This window comes from Mastomys coucha, unplaced genomic scaffold (assembly GCF_008632895.1).
Source record: "Mastomys coucha isolate ucsf_1 unplaced genomic scaffold, UCSF_Mcou_1 pScaffold15, whole genome shotgun sequence".
NCBI classification, from domain to species: Eukaryota; Metazoa; Chordata; class Mammalia; order Rodentia; family Muridae; genus Mastomys; species Mastomys coucha.
Window position 1 is genome coordinate 140835370 of NW_022196897.1, and position 20494 is coordinate 140855863.

The 20494-nt window shown below is 44.9% G+C and overlaps 1 protein-coding gene across 7 annotated transcripts in view; it reads left to right on the plus strand.

The window, feature by feature from the left end:
* The window catches only part of Asip (agouti signaling protein), a 116973-nt gene that overhangs the window by 17497 nt on the left and 78982 nt on the right, over nt 1-20494 (plus strand). The window contains exons 1-2 of one of the 7 annotated variants that reach the window (XM_031372392.1): nt 1858-1957; nt 19892-19937. The exons of 1 other annotated variant lie outside the window; for it this stretch is intronic. Coding sequence is in view for 1 of the 6 variants with exons in the window: in XM_031372391.1 (XP_031228251.1) it covers nt 19839-19937 (99 nt within the window). In the remaining 5 variants the exon portion in view is untranslated. Of the gene's footprint in view, nt 1-1857; nt 1962-18593; nt 19938-20494 lie in introns of those variants that run through there. 5 more of the 7 variants (XM_031372393.1, XM_031372391.1, XM_031372394.1 and 2 more) reach the window with 5 other exon arrangements.

Below are 20494 nucleotides of genomic sequence, written 5' to 3' on the forward strand. Positions count from 1 at the left end.
GCACAACTCTCTAAATATCGCAACTAGAGGAAAGTTTTCTAGAGGAGAAGCAAAGAAGCAAAACTAAAACATGATGAAAAAAAGGAGGGATAATACACAAGAAGAAATAATATCCCTGTAGATATTAATTATTTCATTATTTTTGTTACACAGTACAAAAATACTGTGGAGATTAGAATGTAGAAGACGGCTCTTCTCCACTGGGTGGGGCTCAATGCTCATACATGACCCTGACTTTCCGTTTTCGGTTCTTTTATATTCAATAACATATAATTCTTGATGGAATGAAAAGATCAAAATCAAGATGTAGTTTCAAATTTTGTGCTTTTCCCTAGAAATCTGTGGCTCTCTCGTGGCCTATAGGAATTCTTGGGTTCTGTGAAACAAATGCAAAACACACTATATCCAGTGATGTGGGTCTTTTTATCTTCTTTTGAAACATATTTTTTTTAAATGAGAGTTAATCAAAATTAAAAATCTAGATGTGGTAGAGAACACTTAATTCCACCTAGCCCTCTGGAGGTAGAGGCAGGAGGTTCGGGAATTTAAGGTCAGTATGGACTATGTAATAAGTTTACAAGCAGCCTGGACACATGAGACTTTGTCTCAAGAAAATTGTTTATTTAAATAATTGAATTTAAGTTAATCAAAATTTAAAAGTATTCCACAAGATTTCTTTGGTCTGTTTTTATTTTATTTTTGAGACATGGTCTCATGTAGCCTAGACTGGTCGTTAGTTGGTTTATAGGTGAAGATGACCTTGAACTCCCGATTCTCCTGCCTCTATCTCCCAAGTGCTGGGATTGCAAGCATCTGCCCCAGCTTCAAAAACATTTTTAAAGAAAACCATGAATAATCAGAAAGGACTTAGCAAGATGGCTCAATAGTCTTTGTTCCCTGGTGTGTTTAATCAGTAAATAGAGTAGACTCTGGTTTTGCTCACATAGTCTAAAGGACTAGAAATTTTGAAACTCACCAATTCAGAGGAGAAAATTGAAAATGGCATCTTTGGAGAAGTAAGGTCCCTTTGTCACTGAGCTTCCCATTCCCAGTGACATCCATTCCTGGTCCTGCCTACAGCTTGCAGCCAGAAGTGGTCACTGGCAAAGTAGCCCCTGGTAGTGCAGCCTCGACTAAGCCGCCTTTCCTCGGGTTCTTCCAGGGAGCTGCAGCCCAGGTGTGGGGTGAAGGGCAGTCAAGTGAGCTGCAGCCTAGGAGGATCTGTTTTTCCTCATCCTAGCCCACAGCAAGTTAACCCCAGGAGAGCTGGGCGGCCGGAGAACAGCTTTGTGAGCTGTCTGAGCTGTCTGGTGACCGCTTGTCACCCACTGACATGATAAAGCTGTGGGCACACTGGATGCTCAGGTGCCATGAGATGCCAGCTATTCAGTTGAGCAGTTGTAGTTTCCTAGAAACATTCCAAAGCAGGCTGGGGTCCTTCAACCACAGGTAAGCCTTTGAAAGTTGTATATTGCTTGGCAGTGGTGGCGCACATGTTTAATCCCAGCACTTGGAAGGCAGAGACGGACAACACGTGGATTTCTGAGTTCGAGGCAAGCCTGGCCTACAGAGTGAGTTCAGGACAGCCAGGAATACACAGAGAAACCCTGTCTCGAAAAACCAACACCCCCCCCCAAACAAGTTGTATATCAGAGTGTGCTTGCAGACATCTACCTGTCTAGTGATGGTACTATATACACGAGTGCTGTCTGGCCCAGATGGTTTTTTCTAGGAGAGAAGGAAGCAATGTTTCTTACACAGCCCTTGATGAGATGGAAAAGCAAATTGTTCACTCCCCAATTTGAACAAAAAAAGAGGAGAAGGAGACAAAGTACAAAACCAAACCCAACATCTGGATGGAATTTAGTACATACCTTCTGGGATCCCCGATTCCTGGAGGTTTCAGCTAATGACTCCCTCTTCTGAGGCTGCAGAGGCTCAAGGATTCTGACTGGTGGGAAATGGTACAATGATGCAAGTTGGTTTAAATAGGTTGTCAGGATGCTGCAGCCATGACCAAACCCTGCTAAGGGGGAGGGGAGCAAGCATGCTCACTTGTATCTGGGTGGACACCTATCAAGGAGGCTATTTGTCACTTGTGTCTCCAGACCTGGAAGTGCTCCTCTGTGTTGTGTGGTGGCTTTGCCACATGCAGGTAAAGTCCACGCACTTGCTCGTGTCTTTGGGAGATCTGTGCTTGGCTTGTGTTCTAGCTCATGCTTCTGGAAACCCATGGCAGAGGAGAAAGAGGCCCAGAGGATCAAAAGGCTGGTTTCGGATCTAACTGCCACTCCAGAGTCTGTGATTTGAAGCTGAGTTTATCTGCCCTCCGGAGGCCCAGTGCTTCATCAGCACCATGAACAAATGTTACTCTCAGCAGAGATGCTGCTGAGAGAGTGGAGCTGGTGGGGTCTGGTGGGGTCTGAGCCCTCGGGGGCCCAGCAGGGGAAGGAGGACCTGACTGGGAGGAGGAAAATTTCACAATTACAATGTGAGCCCATCAGGAGGAATGTCACAACACCCTTGTCCATGTCTTAATGCCAACTACACTGAAAGCAAGAGTCAGTATTCTAATCCTCATTATAGTGAAAAGACCCATCCTGTGACTTTTGTTTCTGTCCACAGATAAGAGCAACGATCACATTCGAACAAACACAAATAGTATTACTGTCATGCTTCAAAAAGATGCGGTCTACTCAGCTATACCCCGGGAAACAAGGGAGGTATAAAATCTATAGAACATCAAAGTATCAGTTATTTTTAGCCTGTTCAAAAATGATCCTGCCGACCTAAGCAACCTTCAGTGCACCCCGGGGAGCTCAATCCAGTTATTACAATATTTAAATTGAGTTATTTGTGAAGAAAGAGGTCTAGTTAGTGTATGGGCCTGGAAAGGTGACAGTATGGTCTCTTCACACTCAGCTTCTGTAGAGGGTGCTGTGCCAGAAAACTGATAGGGGGATGTAAGTATGTGCTCAGGAGCATGGGGGAAGCAGGATGATGTCAGCCTCACACTGTGACAGACAGAGTGGTGGCTCCAACCTATAGTCCCAGGATGGTGCCAGCCTCACACTGTGACAGACAGAGTGGTGGCTCCAAACTATAGTCCCAACTGTTTGGGAAGCAGGGGCAGGGGTTGTAAATTGAGAGTGACATGACTTACCAACCCTCATGAGAACGACTCCTACTATTGCTAGTACTAGAGTAATCCCTTCTTGTGGGGAAACCCAACACTGTTACATAGTGAGTGAATCTCAACATGAAATTTGGTGCCGGGAAGCTATATTCAAACTATAGCAGAGTTTTCTAGAACTTATTCCTGTTGCAGCAAAGAACCCAGATGTCCTTCAACAGAGGAATGGCACAGAAAATGTGATACATTTACACAGTGGAATACTGCTTACCTATTAAAAAAATGATGAATCATGAAATTCTTAGACAAATGGATGGAACTAGAAAGTATTGTTCTGAGTGAGGTAACCCAATTGCAAAAGAACATACAATGTATCCACTCACTGATAAGTGGATATTAGCCCCAAAGCTCCAAATAACCAGAATACAATTCACAGACCACACCAAGCTCAAGAAGAAAGAAGACCAAAGTGGGGGTGCTTCGGTCCTTCTTAGAAGGAGAACAAAATACTCACAGGAGCAAATATGGAGATTAAGTGTAGAGCAGAGACTTAAGGAAAGGCCACCCAGAGACTGTCCCACCTGGGGATTCATCACATATACAATTACCAAATCCAAACACCATTGTGGATGCCAAGAAGTGCATGCTGAAAGGAGCCTGATATAACTGTCTCCTGAGAGGCCCTGCCAGAGCCTTACAAATACAGAGGCGGATGTTAGCAGCCAACCATTGGACTGAGTGCAGGGTCCCTAATAGAGGAGTTAGAGAAGGGACTGAAGGAGTTGAAGGGGTTTGCAACCCTATAGGAAAAACAAAAATATCAACCAACCAGACACCCCAGAACTCCCAGGACTAAGCCATCAACAGAGGAGTACACATGGCTCCAGCTGCATATGTAGCAGAGGATGGCCTTGTCAGGTATCAGTGGAAGGTGAGGTCCTTTGTCCTATGAAAGCTTAATAGATGCTTTAATCGAGGAACTAAGGGCAGGGAGGTGGGAGTGGGTGGGTGGGTAGAGGAACACCCTCATAGAAGCAGGAGGAGGGAGGATGTGATAGGGTGTTTCTGAGAGGGAAGGAAACCAGGAAAGGGGATAATATTTGAAATGTAAATAAAGAAAATATTCAACTTAAAAAAAAATAATGAACTACAGATAACTGACAATCTGCTAAACCCAAAAGCCAGCCCTTGGGTTTAGTGCGTAGTCCTTAAAGGGTGAGAAATAACATCAGGAGATGAGTAAAGATTTCCTCCAGCTTTTCTAAATTGCCTGCAAGTGTTGAAGAGTCTAGAACTAGTCTCATGTCATTGCTGGAGAGAGTTGAAGAGCCTGTTTGAAACCAAAGGGCTTTAGGAGTTTGCTCCCTTTTCCGATCGTATTATATAGTAGAACAAATTAGAGGGTGTAGGAAGCACACAAAGTCTTGTCTCCATCTTGGGATCTTCTGGTAGCTCCAGTTTTGCAATTCCCAGGAGGCTTAGGGCAAAGTCCCTCCTGATCATCACATACTCACGTTCAATAGCACCCTGGAAGGAAAGCCCCTGTCTGCTTTCCGTTGCTACGATAAACATCATGACTGGAAGCAACCTGAGGAGAAAAGGATTCATTTCATTTTACAGCATACAGTCTGTCGTGACTGGAAGTCAAGGCAGGAACTCAAGGCACGAACCTGGAGGCAGGAATCCTATCAGAAGCCATGGAGCAATGTTGCTTACTGGCTTGCTCCCCACGGCTTGCTCAGTTTGCTTTCTTAAACAACTCAGGGCCCCCCGCTCAAGGGTAGCACTGCCCAGAGTGAGTTGGACCTTCCCACGTTAATCATTAATCAAGAAGGTGCCTTACAGGTTCACCTACAGGCCAACCCTCGGACCCCAGCTTGTATTAAGCTGAACATGAAACTAGTCAGCACAGAGAATGATCTCTTCTTTACATACTTTGCTTTCCTTCTCATAAGAGAAAGTATGAGAGAGTGGTGGAACACCATGTTTCTCAGTTGTTTTCTGTCTCTCTTCTTCCACCCAAGACATTGTAGCCTTTCCCTTTGTCCTTGTTTTCATTTCTTCTGCCGCTCTAATAAAAGATCCCGACTGCTGTAGTTACTGTTTTCTTGCTATGAAGAGACACCAAGACCAGGGCAACTCTTATAAAATAAAGCATTTAATTATGGGCTTGCTTACAGTTTCAAAGGGTTGAGTCCATTATTATCATGGCAGGAAGCAGACAGACATGGCGCTTGAACAGTAGCTGAGAGCTTTACATCCTGATCCATGAGCAGCAGGGAGAGAGAGGAGGGTAAGGTTGGAGGGAGAGAGACTGAGAGACAGAGAAAGAGAGATGGGGGTGGGGGGAAGAGACAGACTGGGCCTGGTGTAGGCTTTTGAAATCTCAAAGGTTACCCTCAATGACACCTGTCTTCCAACAAGGCCATACCTAGTCCATCAGCCCTAATCCTTCTAATCCATCTCAGTTTTATTCCCTGGTGGACTCACCAGTCAGATATATACATCTATGGAATCCATTCTTATTCAAACCACCACAATGTATGGGAGAAAGTGTTCTTTTAGCTTACAGTTCTATGTTATAGCCATTACTGTGGGGACATTATGGCAGCAGGAGCTGGAGACAGCTGGCAACATCATGACCACAGAGAAGAGCAGAGCGACGAATGTATGCATGTGTGTGCCCTTGTTTGCTTGCATGCGCTCAGCATGACCTTCCCACTTGTACACAGATCGGAACTTTGCCTAGGATATGGGCCAATAATGGACTGCGGCTTCCATATTCATTTACTTAATTAAGGCAGTGACCCCAGACATGATCTCAGGTCAACCTAATGGAGCTAACCCCTCACCAAGACTCTTTTTGGGTGATTCTAAGTTGTGTCAAATTGACAATCAAAGCTAAGCATCTTGAATTAGGTGAGCAGATTAGAGGAGAGGCCTGTGGAATCAACCGTTAACTCTGAGATGCTGAAGCCTCAGGCCTTCTGAGCATTATGCTTGTGCCACTATGACAAATTAATTAATTAATTAATTAAAGGGAAGAATTCCTTCCTTTGGCTCAGGGTTTCAGAGGGTCCAGTTCCTAGTCCTTATCTCCACTGCTCTGGCCTCATGGGGAAACAGAACACGGAGGTAGCAGGAGCAGGTAGCAGGAGCAGAGGGAGGCAGGGGAAGAAGATGCTGGGAGCAGGCACAACCTTCAAAGGACTTACAACTCATGTTTGTCAAGTAGATGCCACTAACTTTAGTACTAGGACTTCCAAAGCCATGTCCCCGGCCAAACACCAAGCATTCAATTCATTAGCCTGTGTGGGACAGTTCATGTGCAAAACTGGTAATGTTTCCAAAACCAAACCCAGTAGGAGCCAAGAGATTGAGTTTATTCTGAAAGTCTGAGTGGGGGCTGGTGAGATGGCTCAGTGGGTAAGAGCACTGACTGCTCTTCCGAAGGTTGTGAGTTCAATTCCCAACAACCACATGGTGACTCAAAACCACCCATAATGAAATCTGAAAGTCTGAGTGGCTGTGATCTGGAAACACAGATTTAGGATACCCACGCCTGGAAAAAAAAAAAAATTACACCAAGGTTACAATTTCATGAAGTTTTTGTAGTACCAAATCAGAGAGTTATAAGAAGACAACTGGTGGAGAGAGCAGGCAGGTAGGTTACAGCCAAGGCTCCCACTCCTGTGCTATGGGCCTCAGATGGTTTCCAAGGACCTTTTGAGCTTCTGAGTCGGTGGAAGCTAAGAGTCGGCTTGTACAGTTCAACAGGATTTATCCAATAGTCACATGGATGCTCGATCTCACACACACAGAGGTGGGCAATGAATGGCTGAAGTGTTTGGCCCTGGACTCAGAACATTCCAGCCCCCTCCACGGTCACTGAAGTTCCAATCAGTCAACCAGAACATTCAAGGTAAGCACAACCTCTTTCCAGGAACTTAAAAGTTCATAGTTCTGTCATCATCTAAGCATCACATTTTGCTCACATGGAGACTAAATATTATTTCATGTCTCCACACTGCTAGGACAGTTCACTTGTAGGATCTGATAAAGATGAAGCTGGGTGGGCAGGAAACTGATCTTTGGGAACAAAAGCATCACCTAGTCTTCTGGATGAGCATGAGGACATGGCACGGGTCTTTCCCCACAAACGCTGCCTTTTATATGGAGCCAGTGGTGCAGATGGGAGGGAGCTGGGGGTTGCAGAGAGGACAGGGGAGCCCTGACATGCTGTACTCTGCTCCAGCTTGCCTAAAGACAACCTCTGCTTCGGTGAAGATGGGAACTCACAAGTTCTAACATAAGTGCTGGTATGCAAAGCCCCCAGGCAGAGATGTTCAATGGCTAAGAGAGCTTTCAATGCTTAAAATGTATTCTACACAGTAGAAAAGCAGGTAAAGGGGCTATCAGAATGAGATGTGGGGCTTGCCAGTTTATTAGAGAAAAAGGCATTGCTGGGGTGCATCTGACCAGGAAGATGTAGGGGAGCCTGCTGTTTCAGAGAACAAACAGGTTCATTCTTGTAACCTTTATTGTTTGAACCTTCACAAGTTGGGCCTGAGGAGATTTCAACTGGCCCAGGAGTCCAGAAGGAATCTAAGGACAGGGAGTCTGTGGTAGAAGGTCTGCACCATTCATAAGTACAGGCATGCCAGGCTCTTCACTCCAAAAAGCTTGTCCCCTGGCTGGCCCTCCTTCCTCATAGTTTTCAGGCCCTGTGATCTTTACTGTAAAGCGAACCATCTGGCTTCGATATGGGCTCCTGGCTTACTTAAAGCTTTTCATGTTTCCAGCGCCAGGAAGCTTTCTAGCCCCTTTATGTAAGCACTTGGGCATCTAAGATGACTCTCGCCATCTGGGCATAAGAGTCCACTGGACAACAATGTGCAATAGAGAATAATAAGAATATAACTATTCTTATTCTGGGATTCCCAGAGGTGAAGGCCAGGCTCCATCGTTTGTGAGTGTCAAAATAGGGGACTGGCTCTCCCAACCCATGCTACAGCTGGATGTCCATCTGAATATTTGGCCCTTTCCCAAAGAGAGCAGAACCCAGAACTTCTTGAAGAAATCAGGGAAGGAGGTCTTATCTTAATAAGAGACCACACAAAGAAAGATTCAGCCCCATCGGTTGGCACTCCAGTCACCAAGATCAGATGATGGGATGGGGTATGTGTCAGATGATCGACTAGATTCACTGAGAGGAAACGGAATGGAGTGGTGAGCAGGTGACAGCTAGGGGGAGCTGGCCAGAAGGGATCAAAGCTACTAAGGGCTCTCTGAAGGGATGCTGGCAAGCTTGGGAAGATGCACAAGTCATCTTATATAGCTGCATGATTCACAATTTTTCCATCACTTGTTCCTGTTCAAGACCAGTGTCCCTGCTCACCCTCTGCTTGGAAGGCTTTCTTTTTTTTTTTTTTTTTTTTTTTTTTTTTTTTTTTTTTTTTGGTTTTTCGAGACAGGGTTTCTCTGTGTAGCCTTGGCTGTCCTGGAACTCACTCTGTAGACCAGGCTGGCCTCGAACTCAGAAATCCGCCTGCCTCTGCCTCCCAAGTGCTGGGATTAAAGGCGTGTGCCACCACCGCCCGGCCTTGGAAGGCTTTCTTTGCATGTTCTGGTACAGCTGGACTCTTCCCTCTGAGATTCTATTGTTCTCCGTACCAGGTGACCCTCTTTCCTTCTTAGAACACGTAGTCATTGAAATCCCCTTCATGTACCTGTCTTGGTCTCATTCTCTTGCCATAGTCTAAGTGCTAGAGAAGTGTCTTTTCACTGTTGCCTACTGAGTGCCTACAACATCACCCACAGAGCAGCAGGTTGATAAAAGGCATGAGTGAGCAGGCAGCTAGGCCTGGGAAAGCTGGCCCTAAAAGCCAGATGAAATTGTAATGGGATGCAGATGGCCAGAGGACTATAAACGATAAGAGAGGAAATTGGGACCAGTTACCTAAATCTCCTGGGAAGTGGAAATAGAAAGTGAAAATAAAAGAATAACCACATTTTGCCTGACATCTCCCAGCTTTGATCATATCCAGCGGGGTTGAACACTGGGCCGCCTATGTGCTCAGTGTTAGGCTAAGCTAAAGAGATGGCCTTAAGATAATGAGGCAAAGTAACTTCAGGACTGCCTCTTTGCTGAGTGTTTAAACCCTACACTGAATTCATCATCTGACTGGGAAACACATATAAAGCTCAGCTATGTGAACATGGGCAAGGAACCACAAGGGATGTGAATGAACTTCAAGGGGAACGAGTCAGAGGAAACTATAGGAGAGATTAGAGGTGAAGGTGGGGTTGAGTCCAGGCTGGTCTTGAACTCCTGTCTTCCCCTCTCCCAAGCGCTTATGTACCACCATGCTTGTCTCTATGATGTTTCATTTAGGACATAAAGATGGATAAAGAATTCGTCAGGCAGAGAGAGACAGAAAACGTATTTCAGATGAGGTGACCACGTGAGAAAAGGGTTTGGAAGCCTCAGAGGACTTCCTTATGCCCAGAGAACAGCAAGTAATCATCCAAGAAATTGGGGGTGGGGGATCAATTAACAGATTTTTTTTTGACAAGAATGAGACTTTAATCAGTTTTAAGTGGAGTTTATAACACTAAGAGATGAAGGGTTGTTAACAAACACAGTAGCAAATGGACATCTGGTTGGTATGAGGCATTGTCCTGTCCACGTCATATTTGTGCATCCTCAGTGCATAGCATTTACACACAGAGCCACTGCTGCACAGCACAAGAGTGTCTGGAGAGGCTGAATCAGGGGAAGGCTGTTTTACAGACTGGATTTTTTAGTATATATACTCTATATGAAAACAGGTCAAACTTTTGAACTGGCAGGTAGAGGGCAACTCTGCCGAGTCCTAGAGTAAAAGCCTCCGGTTTAGTGCACAGATCTGCCCCTTCCATCTGCATGCATGACACACTAACAGGATTTAAAGGTAAACGAGGCACTCTGTGGCAACCACAGCCATCGTTATGAACATATTGCACAACTTTTCTAAAACTAAACATGTAACTGGTAACCTACTTTTACTTTTAAAGCTGAAACAGTTGATGCTGCCAGTAAACTCCACTTAAGTTTATAACCTGTGCCACAGCAAAGAATGGTGACGCTATTTATTTCAACTACCCTTTTACAATTATGGCAAAAATGTCCAAGAGGAATTACAGAGGACTTGGGATGTATGGGGCCCAACTGTAAGCCTGCTTAAAGGTGATGCCTTCAAGTCATTTCAGACACGTAAGCTGCTGCACATCCAAAAGTCTAAGAAAGCATTCCAGAAACATGGGAGAGATTAACAACAGAATGCATTTCAGGCTAATCGTAAATACTGTCATAAATAAAGTTTTAATTAGGACTCAAAACCCTTTCAGTCATAGCAATTCTTGTCAAATTCTATGCGGATGGTAACTGAAATAAAGTAAGGAGAGTATGTATAGTATATATATATATATATATATATATATATATATATAATGCCATTTTTCCATTTCCAATGACTACACCATAAAATGTAAGCAAGGCTTCTCAAAAACACTGAAACATCCAAAATCAAAACCCTCATTCAGACCTTCACATTCCAAAGGAAAAATATTAACAGTGCAACAGCCCATGGTAATGTCATTGTCCATGACCTGGCCCTCTGTGTTACATATTGGAACAATACAAGTTATAGTTTAGCATGCTGTGCCCAAAACTAACAAAGAACAGTGAATTAACAGATTTTTTTTTTAAAATTACCCCAGGGTGTTAGAGCAGGAAGCTGGTTTTGACTAAGGGAAAAAGGGCTCTTAATGTTAGAGAAGGAGAACTTCCTGAGCTGGGCTTGAGATGGTGATAAAGAGAGGTGAGTCCTTGTGAGGCCAAGTCCCACTGCAGCCCTTTCCCAGATGCCTGGGGCCACGTGGCTTTGAATGGGGTTCCTGTGTGCTCAGAGGAGCCAGCACAGGCATTGCTGTTGCAGAGCCTCCTCCGCTGGCATTCACCGGGCAAAGACGCCAACCCAAGAGAAGAGTCCTGATGTAACTCCTGGGAACAATGCGCCAAAGACAGCAGGCACTGACTGAGCAACGTCTTTCCCTAAATAGCTAAAAGCTATTTCTTCCATCCATAGTTCGTGGAGAGCCAAGAGTATTTAGAGAACTTAGAAAATGGGACATTTCCACCACCTGCACTTGTTAACAGTATTTAAGACCACCTGCACTCTTACCTTTATTTGTTTTTTTGTTTTGTTTTTTGTTTTTGTTTTGTTTTTTTCGAGACAGGGTTTGTTTCTCTGTATAGCCCTGGCTGTCCTGGAATTCACTCTGTAGACCAGGCTGGCCTCGAACTCAGAGATCCACCTGCCTCTGCCTCCCAAGTGCTGGGGGATTAAAGGCATACGACACCACCGCCCGGCTTTTTTGTTTTATTTTGTTTTGTTTTGTTTTGTTTTTTGTTTTGATTTTGCACTCAAAGCCACCTCCAGCCTTTTATGTTTAACTCTGTCTCTTGGAAGTTGGAACCTGGACGTTTCCGGGATGTACGCACGTGGATGTGTCATCTGCTGTGTGGGTGAGCCTCACCCCAGGCCGCAGGTCGCAGTTCCTCCCCAACCAATTCAGTGGGAACCCGAAATAAGAGTGAACTCAGACAAGGACATCGCCTGAAGAGAAATGGAAGGAAACTGGGCAGAACCAACTCCGAAATGGGGCCTCCAACTTGGCTGCTGCAAAAACCTATCCGCGAGACTGCACTGCCCCCAGGCGGCCGCAGCGCTCTGCTCCGGAGACGAACTGATGGAGCTCATCCCAGACTCAGTAGAGGGAAGACAAGGGGAAAGGGGAAAGCTGAGACCTTGAGTATTTGTTTCTGGGCTTGCACTGTTACCTGTTGTCGGTTGTTTTTCCTATCTTCCTTACTCCCTCCCTCCCCCTTCCTTCTTCCTTCTCTTTTTCCTTCCTCCCACAGGAGTCACTTTCCCTTTTCTACTACGCGTAGATCCTGGGGAGTCAGGCTGTCAGCCTTGGTCGCAAGCACCGGCCACCCACCGTACACCTCATTACTACCCAATGGTTTTCTATTCATTTTTTCCATTGTCTCTTTCTTTTCTCTTCTTCTTTTCTTTCTCCTCCTCCTCTTCCTTATTTTTACAAAGTGTTAACACAGGAGATGCACTTTAAATCTGAGCATACCCATGATGGTGTGAAACAGCATGATGGGAACAATCCTATCCACTTTCTTAAGTGTGTGTGTGTGTGTGTGTGTGTGTGTGTGTGTGTGTGTGTGCGTGCTATGCATATGCATATGTGTAGGTGTGTTTGCACATACATGTGGATGTGTACGGAGGCCAGAGATAAATTTGGGGTATTTTCCTCTATCATTACCCATATTATTTTTTGAGGCTTGGTCTCTCATTGAACCTGAAGTTGCCACTCATACCAACAAGCTTCTAGGGTCCACCTGTGTCCTCCCGCCCCGCTATGTTTATGGGCTGCTGTACTTGATTTATTATGTGGGTGCTGGACTCAGGTCCTCATGCTTCTCCAGCAGGCACTCAATTCAATGCACAAGGGAGAGAGGGTAAGAGCAGAGCTGCAGTATGTCTATGGTCTATAGGTTAGAAAGGCTATTGGGGGAATGGCAGAGCTGACAGGAGCTCTGCAGGGGGCTCAGATCCTGCTCTGCCTGACTTCACAAGTCCTGAAGACAGCAGTTCACCAAGGAAGGGCTGCAGGCTAGGGGGAAAGATATAAGTTTCAGATACCAAAACAATCTAACAAGAATAGCTGCTCCTTCCTGAGTCCTCGGGGCCAATGGGAGACATCAGGCTCCCTGGTCCTGTGAGAACATCTGTGGGACATTGTGGCACATGGCAGGAAAGTAAGATAAATGCTGCAAGGTGACTCCCATTCTTGTGGTAGAGTTCTCACTTTCGCTAACTTCCTGGTCTCCTGTAACCTATAATACAGACGTTTCTCTGTGTTTTATAATACTCTGCTTATTCACATGCTATCTTGGATTCCTCATAATTTTAATTTGTGAATTATTCCTTAGGGTTTGCTCCATACTTAGAGGAAACAGATAGATGACCATGTAACTGGGGTTAAAGTTATCAAAGGGAGAAAGAAAATCTTGAATCTGCCCCTTATTGATTGAATGACCAAGTGTAAGTTTTTTTGTTTTGTTTTGTTTTTTTTGTTTTTTTTAACACACACAAACCCCACCTTTCTGAGGGGTTGTGGAGATGGCTCAGTCGGTTAGGTACACGCCAAGCACAGAGGATCTGGGCATGACTCTCAGCACTCTTGTGAAACAGGCAATACTTGCAATTCCAGAGCAGAGGAGGCAGAAACTGGAAGGTGACTGGAACTCCAGCCAGCCAGTCCAGCCCATTCGCAAGCTCTAAGTTCAGTGAGGGATTCTGAATACAAACAAGAAACAACAACAACAACCAAAAAGGGTGATGCATGATTAATAAAGACATCCAGTGTGGACTTCCAACCTACATAGATACACATATATGTGTACCTGAACCCAAACCGAAGCTCCCTGGTTCGTTTTCTCATCTAAAAAAAATGTCTCGTAGGGTTGTTATACTAGAAAGTTCTAAATAAGTGGCAGGCTTTATTGTTATGATAGGTTCATCTTCTACAATAACTCCTCTTACTTATCTTTTTTTTTTTAAAAAAAATTCCACCATTAAAAGAATCTCACTAGGTTCAAGATTTTAAAAGCCCTGTTCATTGTAATCTCTTTAGGGGGAGGTTTGATTCACATCCATTATCACTGCCATGATCCTGAGTCAGTTCAGGTTAAACAGGGCAGGAATTGGTGACAAGCACTCACGTTGTGTGGGCAGGAGCTGGAGGGAAGAAATGTTTACCAAACTCCGGCATGAGGATCTCAGTCACATCTCTGTCGTCATTGTCGTCATCAATTTGATTTGTTCAGAGGACAGCTTTAGGGAGTTGGTTCTCATCTACCACTGTGTTGAGGTAGGGTCTCCCTGCTTCATACTCCAGGCTACCTCGCTCAGGAGCTTCTGATTGATTTCCTTGTCTCATCTCCTGTCTCACAGTAGAAGTGCTGGGATTGCAGATGTGTCCATCACATCTGGCCTTTTATTTTTACATCCATTTGTGTGTGTGTGTGTGTGTGTGTGTGTGTGTGTAGGTGGTCATGTATGTGCTCTCAAGCTATAGAGCAGGTGTGGAGGTCAGGGGACAATTTATGGGGGCTGCTGCTTCTCCTTCCACTATGTGGGTTCTGGAGAGAGCTCAGGGTGTCAGGCTTGGCAGCAAGTGCCTTTTCTCGTTGAGCCATCTTGCCGACCACCCCCCACATCCAGCTTTCTGTGTGGGTTCTGGGGTCAAATTCAGGTTGTCAGGCTTGCCTGACATGTACTTTTACCTGCTGAGTTGTGGCCTTGGCTCACATCATTGTTATTATTGTTGTTACTATTATTATTAATTTATTATTGTGTTTGCTGTGCTAAGGATTGAACTTAGGGTCTCATTCTTGATTGTCAAGTGCTGTACCACTGAGCTATATCCACAGCCTCACCCACATATTATCCTTTCCTAGATATTTTTAAAAATCAACTCTTTCAAAAGTTAAAGGCATTCAAGTAAGAGGGAAATGCGTATACTATATCTGTGTCATTTTTCGTAACCAGAACGAAAGTCCAGAAAACAAAAGTTACTAAATTCTAAACAATTCCTACTACCAGAAGAAAACACAAGGTCTATTTTCTGGTTAAAAAATGTAGCTGAGTGGTGGTGGGGGGCAGCAACGGCTACCCCAGCAGTAAACCTTTAATCCCAGCACTTGGGGGACAGAGGCAGGCAGACCTCTGTGAGTTTGAAGTCAACCTGGTCTCCAGAGTGAGTTCTGGGACATCCAGAGTAATTGAGTGAGACCCCTTTAGACAGAAAACAAAAAACAAAAACAGAGAGAGAGAGAGAGGGAGAGAGAGAGGAAGGAGGAGGAGAGGGAGAGGGAGAGAGAGAGAGAGAGGAAGGAGGAGGAGAGGGAGAGAGAGAGGAAGGAGGAGGAGAGGGAGAAGGAGAAACAAAGAAACAAAGGCCTCAGCCTGGGGCACCTGGCTGAGGCCTGGAGGCCAGCCACCTGGTTTGCAACCTTGTGTAAGCCTCACCTTTTTGCAGTCCTGATGATGAACAGGATAGAATGCTTACATAACATATCCTCAATAGATACCTGGAGACTGGATGCCTGTATTAACCCTGTATTAGCTGGCATTAAAATAACTCAATCCACACTGGTCTCTGGGAAGCCAAGAAAGTAAAGTTTCTGGATATGCTCACTCAACTCCCACCTCTGCCAGGCCCAGGCTCAGCTTAAAGTCTAAGCAAGTTGTCTACATGCCTTAGGCCAGCAGATCAGAACGGGTTCTAAGCACTGGACTACACAAGTAACCCTTCTTTCTCCTCTTTGGGGCTTTTATAACATTTATTCTTGGAATGATCTTACCTCACTAAGCAATAAATAACTTCCAAGTAAGTTTCCCTTCTTTAAAAAATGTTTTATTTCATTCATTCATTCATTTCATTCAGTGTGTGTGTGTGTGTGTGTGTGTGTGTGTGTGTGTATGTCGGAGGCATGGCCTGATCTGCTGAGCCATCTCATCAGATCTATAACTTTTCCTCTTAAAGGTCATTTAGAGAAAGGGGTGTGCTCAGAGTGTGCCTTACACTGAAATAGACCGCACTACTAATCCTCATGGTGACTTGGAAGCACTTTATCCACTGAGTCACCTCACCAGGCCCTCTCATACCTTTCTGGCATGAGGGCCAGACATGCCTAACTACAGTATGTATGTCAGAGACAACATGTAGGAGCTGCTTCTCACCTTCCATCTTGTGAGTCTGGGAATTGAACTCAGGTCTTCGATGTTGGCGGCAAGCACCTTTACTCACAGAGCCATCTCCCAGGTTCCCCTTCTCATGGCTGCTAATGAGCTCTAGCTATGGGACCACCCTCTGACTACTCCACCGGGCCTTCGAGATGGATTTTCAGGGTGGTTTGAACTCAACACAGGTTTTCTTGGTATGAGTCCCCTTTTTTAGGTGTTTTGGATTTGTTTCCTTGTTTTATTGTTATTGTTATTATTTGGTTTTGTTTATTGTTATCTTATGACAAGACCTCACAATGTAGATCAGGCTGGCTTACACTTGTGGTAATCCTCCTGTCTCTATCTCCCAGGCAGGCATATGCAACTTCAACTGGCCTGGTGTGAGGGTTTGGGTTTTTTTTGTTTTGTTTTGTTTTTTTGGCTTATGATAACTTAGTTGTCACATTTTCAGTTAGGAGGCACCCTCAAATTAAGGTGTAAATTCCGAGTTATGGAGATCAGAGGTGTTTGGTGCACCTGGACTTCACTTAGAGGTATTTGGTGCACACATATACTGTGTGAAGTCTAGTTTGCTTGTGTGAGAACTTCCTGCTCATGTCATTGGAACAGTTCAGCAATTTGAAATCTCTCTTGGGAATGCCAGCCCTCTATAGTAGAGCCAGGGTCTGACATGTTTCTGAACTAGAACACTGTTTACCATCATAGCCTACAGCAGAACCAAGGCTTTACCAGTTTTGTATTAGGGGATCGGAGACAAGTTAACTAAATTTTGGGGACCTCACTTTGTTCATTTGCGAAGCTGAGAAATTGAGTAACTGTTTTAGAGTTCTAAAATGATTTTTAAATAAGATCTGAGATCGTACACATGTAGACAACTCTGTGAAATTGAGTTCCTTCAAGCCTATCCTTTACACTCGAGAGGGGATGTATTCACCTGCTCTTCTTTCCTTGGGCTTAATAAGCAGGAAGAGACTCGGGCTGAGCAGCATGGTCCTCAGGGGCAGGTTTAGAAAAGGGTGAATACCACAGGAAGCCACACACCATGGGTGACTGTCTTCCTCATATCTTAGGTTATAATGTTAAGAACAGAACGCTCCCATCTGAACTTAGCTGTTCTTGGTAGAGTATTGCTAGGACAAGCCTCTTGGTCAGCATGATTAGAACTCTTCTCTAACAGAGCTCAACCCAGAACATTGGAGATTTTGATTTTTCAAATCCTTCTGATAGTGGGGACTGGACTCTGGCATGTACGTGCTGGGCAAGTGCCCTACATAGGATTGTGCGCTCAGCTTCCAACAGAAGTTAACACTTTGTGCCTGTGGCCTCTTTTTCTTTCCTTGAACACATACCAAGTCATCTCACACTATGGGAAGGTACTAGGGAATCAAACTCAGGGCCTCTGACATGCTAGGCAACCACTGTGCCACTGAGTTTACATCCCCGGGGCGACAATTCTAATCTTACATCATGGAGTAGAATATGTCAGGTCATTCATGTGGCTTTTCATCTGGCTTTCAAGAGCTTAAGGGCTCATCCTAAAACATGACATTTCTTGGTCCATAGTAGATGTAACAATTTATATGATATGACTTTTGAAATGAAGATCTTCTCTTATCAATATTCTCTTAAGTGTATAGTCTATTGATTTGCAAATAAAGTTACTTATTACACTGTGCTGAATTGACTTTGTATTCTAGAGCTTGACACTAAATTTAAAACGGGATTGAAAATTGCTCACAAATAAGGTGCGGACTGACTGGAAGAAAGAAAGATTGAAAGAATGAATGAATGAAAGAAAAGAAGAAAGGAAGGAAGGAAGGGAGGAAGGAAGGGAGGAAGGAAGGTAGACAGATATTTTCTACGCACCAGGATCTGCTCAGGTAACTTTGTCTGTGGACTTTCACTCCAGATTATGAAGTTATCGCTGTTCTCAGATGGGAATGTGCTGTTGGATAACTGGCCCAAACTGACCCAAACTGGGCTGAACATGATTTCTTACTCCTGAAGCTGTGCTAGGTTAGCAGAAACTCCCCTGCCCATGAGGTAGAAAGACTGTGGTGTGTCACCAGATAATCAGGACTGCCACAGGGGTAGGAGGATGGCTCGGACCTCCTCTACATGGACAGAGGGGTGAGAAGTCAGCTGCCATCTATCCAGTCAGCGTTTTATCATTGGTTCGTACGGATTAGTTGCTGATATAATTCCTTAGAAGGATTTTGTTCCTCTCCCCCGCTCCCCTCCCCGGAAGAGCTGAAACAGAAGTGTTCCACACCAAGGGGCAGGGGAGAAAGTGACTCGGGCGTGTTAGGTATTTATAGACTGCTGATAAATTGCTTCCACTCTTGGGTTTTGGCTGTGACAGTCAGGCTGTATCTTACTTGTTTCTGTCCCTTTGCAGTGGAGGAAGTTCAGTAAATACCTGTTAATAAATAAGTCAGACTTTTACAGTATGAAAGTGGCGGTACCAGCAATGAGCAACAGAGAAGCTCCCCCCCTACCCTAAAGAAGAGTGTGTTCCAGGATAGTTAGAAAGGGACCTGTGGGAGGGGGAAGGGGGTCTCATGGAAGAGTTTCACTGTTTGAACAAAAACAGATTAATTAAGAAAAGACCACAGACTCCCAAACTTAACTTCACTCACACAGTTACTTACTTAACAAACTCCACTTAACTCAATGCGCCTCATTTTCTCACACCAAACAACATGAGTGTGTGGCAGTGTTTGTTTATCTTTTAATTTTGAGACAAGGTCTCTCTACACAGCCCCGCCTGTCCTGGAACTCAAGCCTCTGAGTGCTTGGCTTGAAGGCATGTACCACCTTGTCCAGCAGTGAAGAATGGAGACTTACATCACAGGAGAAATCCCTGCGGGAGGAATTGTTGCAGACCGAGGCAAACAAGATCTAATTTTCTTTTACTTTCTCAGTTTCCCTGTCCCTTGCCAGCGCATATAGCCACTTCACTGGTTTGCACATTTTCCTGACAGGATTCTGGAGTTTAGAAGGTCACTATCACTCTGGTCTTCAGTGTCACACATTTCCCATCATTCCACCTCACAGAAAGCATTTTCCAGAAAATTATAGTAAGACAAAGGACTTAGGAACTTGTCCAACTCCTTCCCTGGGCACATGGTATAAGCCACTGCATAATCTTTGTGTCCTTTGGGATCTTTGGATCATCCTCTTCTGCTTTTCTTTTCCTTTTTTCCCCCCTGTTTTGGTTTGTTTGTTTTTAAGACCTTACCTCATATGGTCCAGCCTGGCCTCAAGTCAGCTGTGTAGCTTAGGATGTCCTGATCCTCCTTCTCTGCCTCCCCAGGGGTGGCATGGCAGGAGGGCACCACAATGCTGATTTCCTCCTTCCCCCGCTGGCTCCCACGGGTTCAGACCCCACCAGACCCCACCAGCTCCACTCTTTCGGCAGCATCTCTGCTGAGAGTAACATTTGTTCATGGTGCTGATGAAGCACTGGGCCTCCGGAGGGCAGATAAACTCAGCTTCAAATCACAGACTCTGGAGTGGCAGTTAGATCCGAAACCAGCCTTTTGATCCTCTGGGCCTCTTTCTCCTCTGCCATGGGTTTCCAGAAGCATGAGCTAGAACACAAGCCAAGCACAGATCTCCCAAAGACACGAGCAAGTGCGTGGACTTTACCTGCATGTGGCAAAGCCACCACACAACACAGAGGAGCACTTCCAGGTCTGGAGACACAAGTGACAAATAGCCTCCTTGATAGGTGTCCACCCAGATACAAGTGAGCATGCTTGCTCCCCTCCCCCTTAGCAGGGTTTGGTCATGGCTGCAGCATCCTGACAACCTATTTAAACCAACTTGCATCAATGTACCATTTCCCACCAGTCAGAGTCCTTGAGCCTCTGCAGCCTCAGAAGAGGGAGTCATTAGCTGAAACCTCCAGGAATCGGGGATCCCAGAAGAAGGTATGTACTAAATTCCATCCAGATGTTGGGTTTGGTTTTGTTCTTTTTCTCCTTCTTCTTCTTTTCCCTCTCTAATCATAATCAAAGAGTGAACAAGTGGTTTTCACATTATCAAGCAGTGCAGGGGATGGGGGGGGGGGATACTGTTTCCTTCTTTCCTGGCCAGGTCTGTAGCAAATAAATGAACAAGAGGCTTACCATTTCAGGGTAACACAGACAAGCACCTGAATTCACAATTAGTGCTTTATACGTATAGCAGAAATACCGGCTAGGTAGACCATGTTGCAAACACTTCAGTAAAATCCAATCAGCGCTGAATTTTCAGCTTCCAGAATTGCTTACCTGTGCTCTGGAGGAGCCCATCTGTTTTAAAATCCTTCTAAAAAACTACTGGTGCGCACATAGGTCAAACAGGAAAATATACACGTTGCTTTCCTAGACAGGGAGAGACTATGACTGAAACTTCCTGGTAACACTTGAGCATCCGGCGTGCCCACAGCTTTATCATGTCAGTGGGTGACAAGCGGTCACCAGACAGCTCAGACAGCTCACAAAGC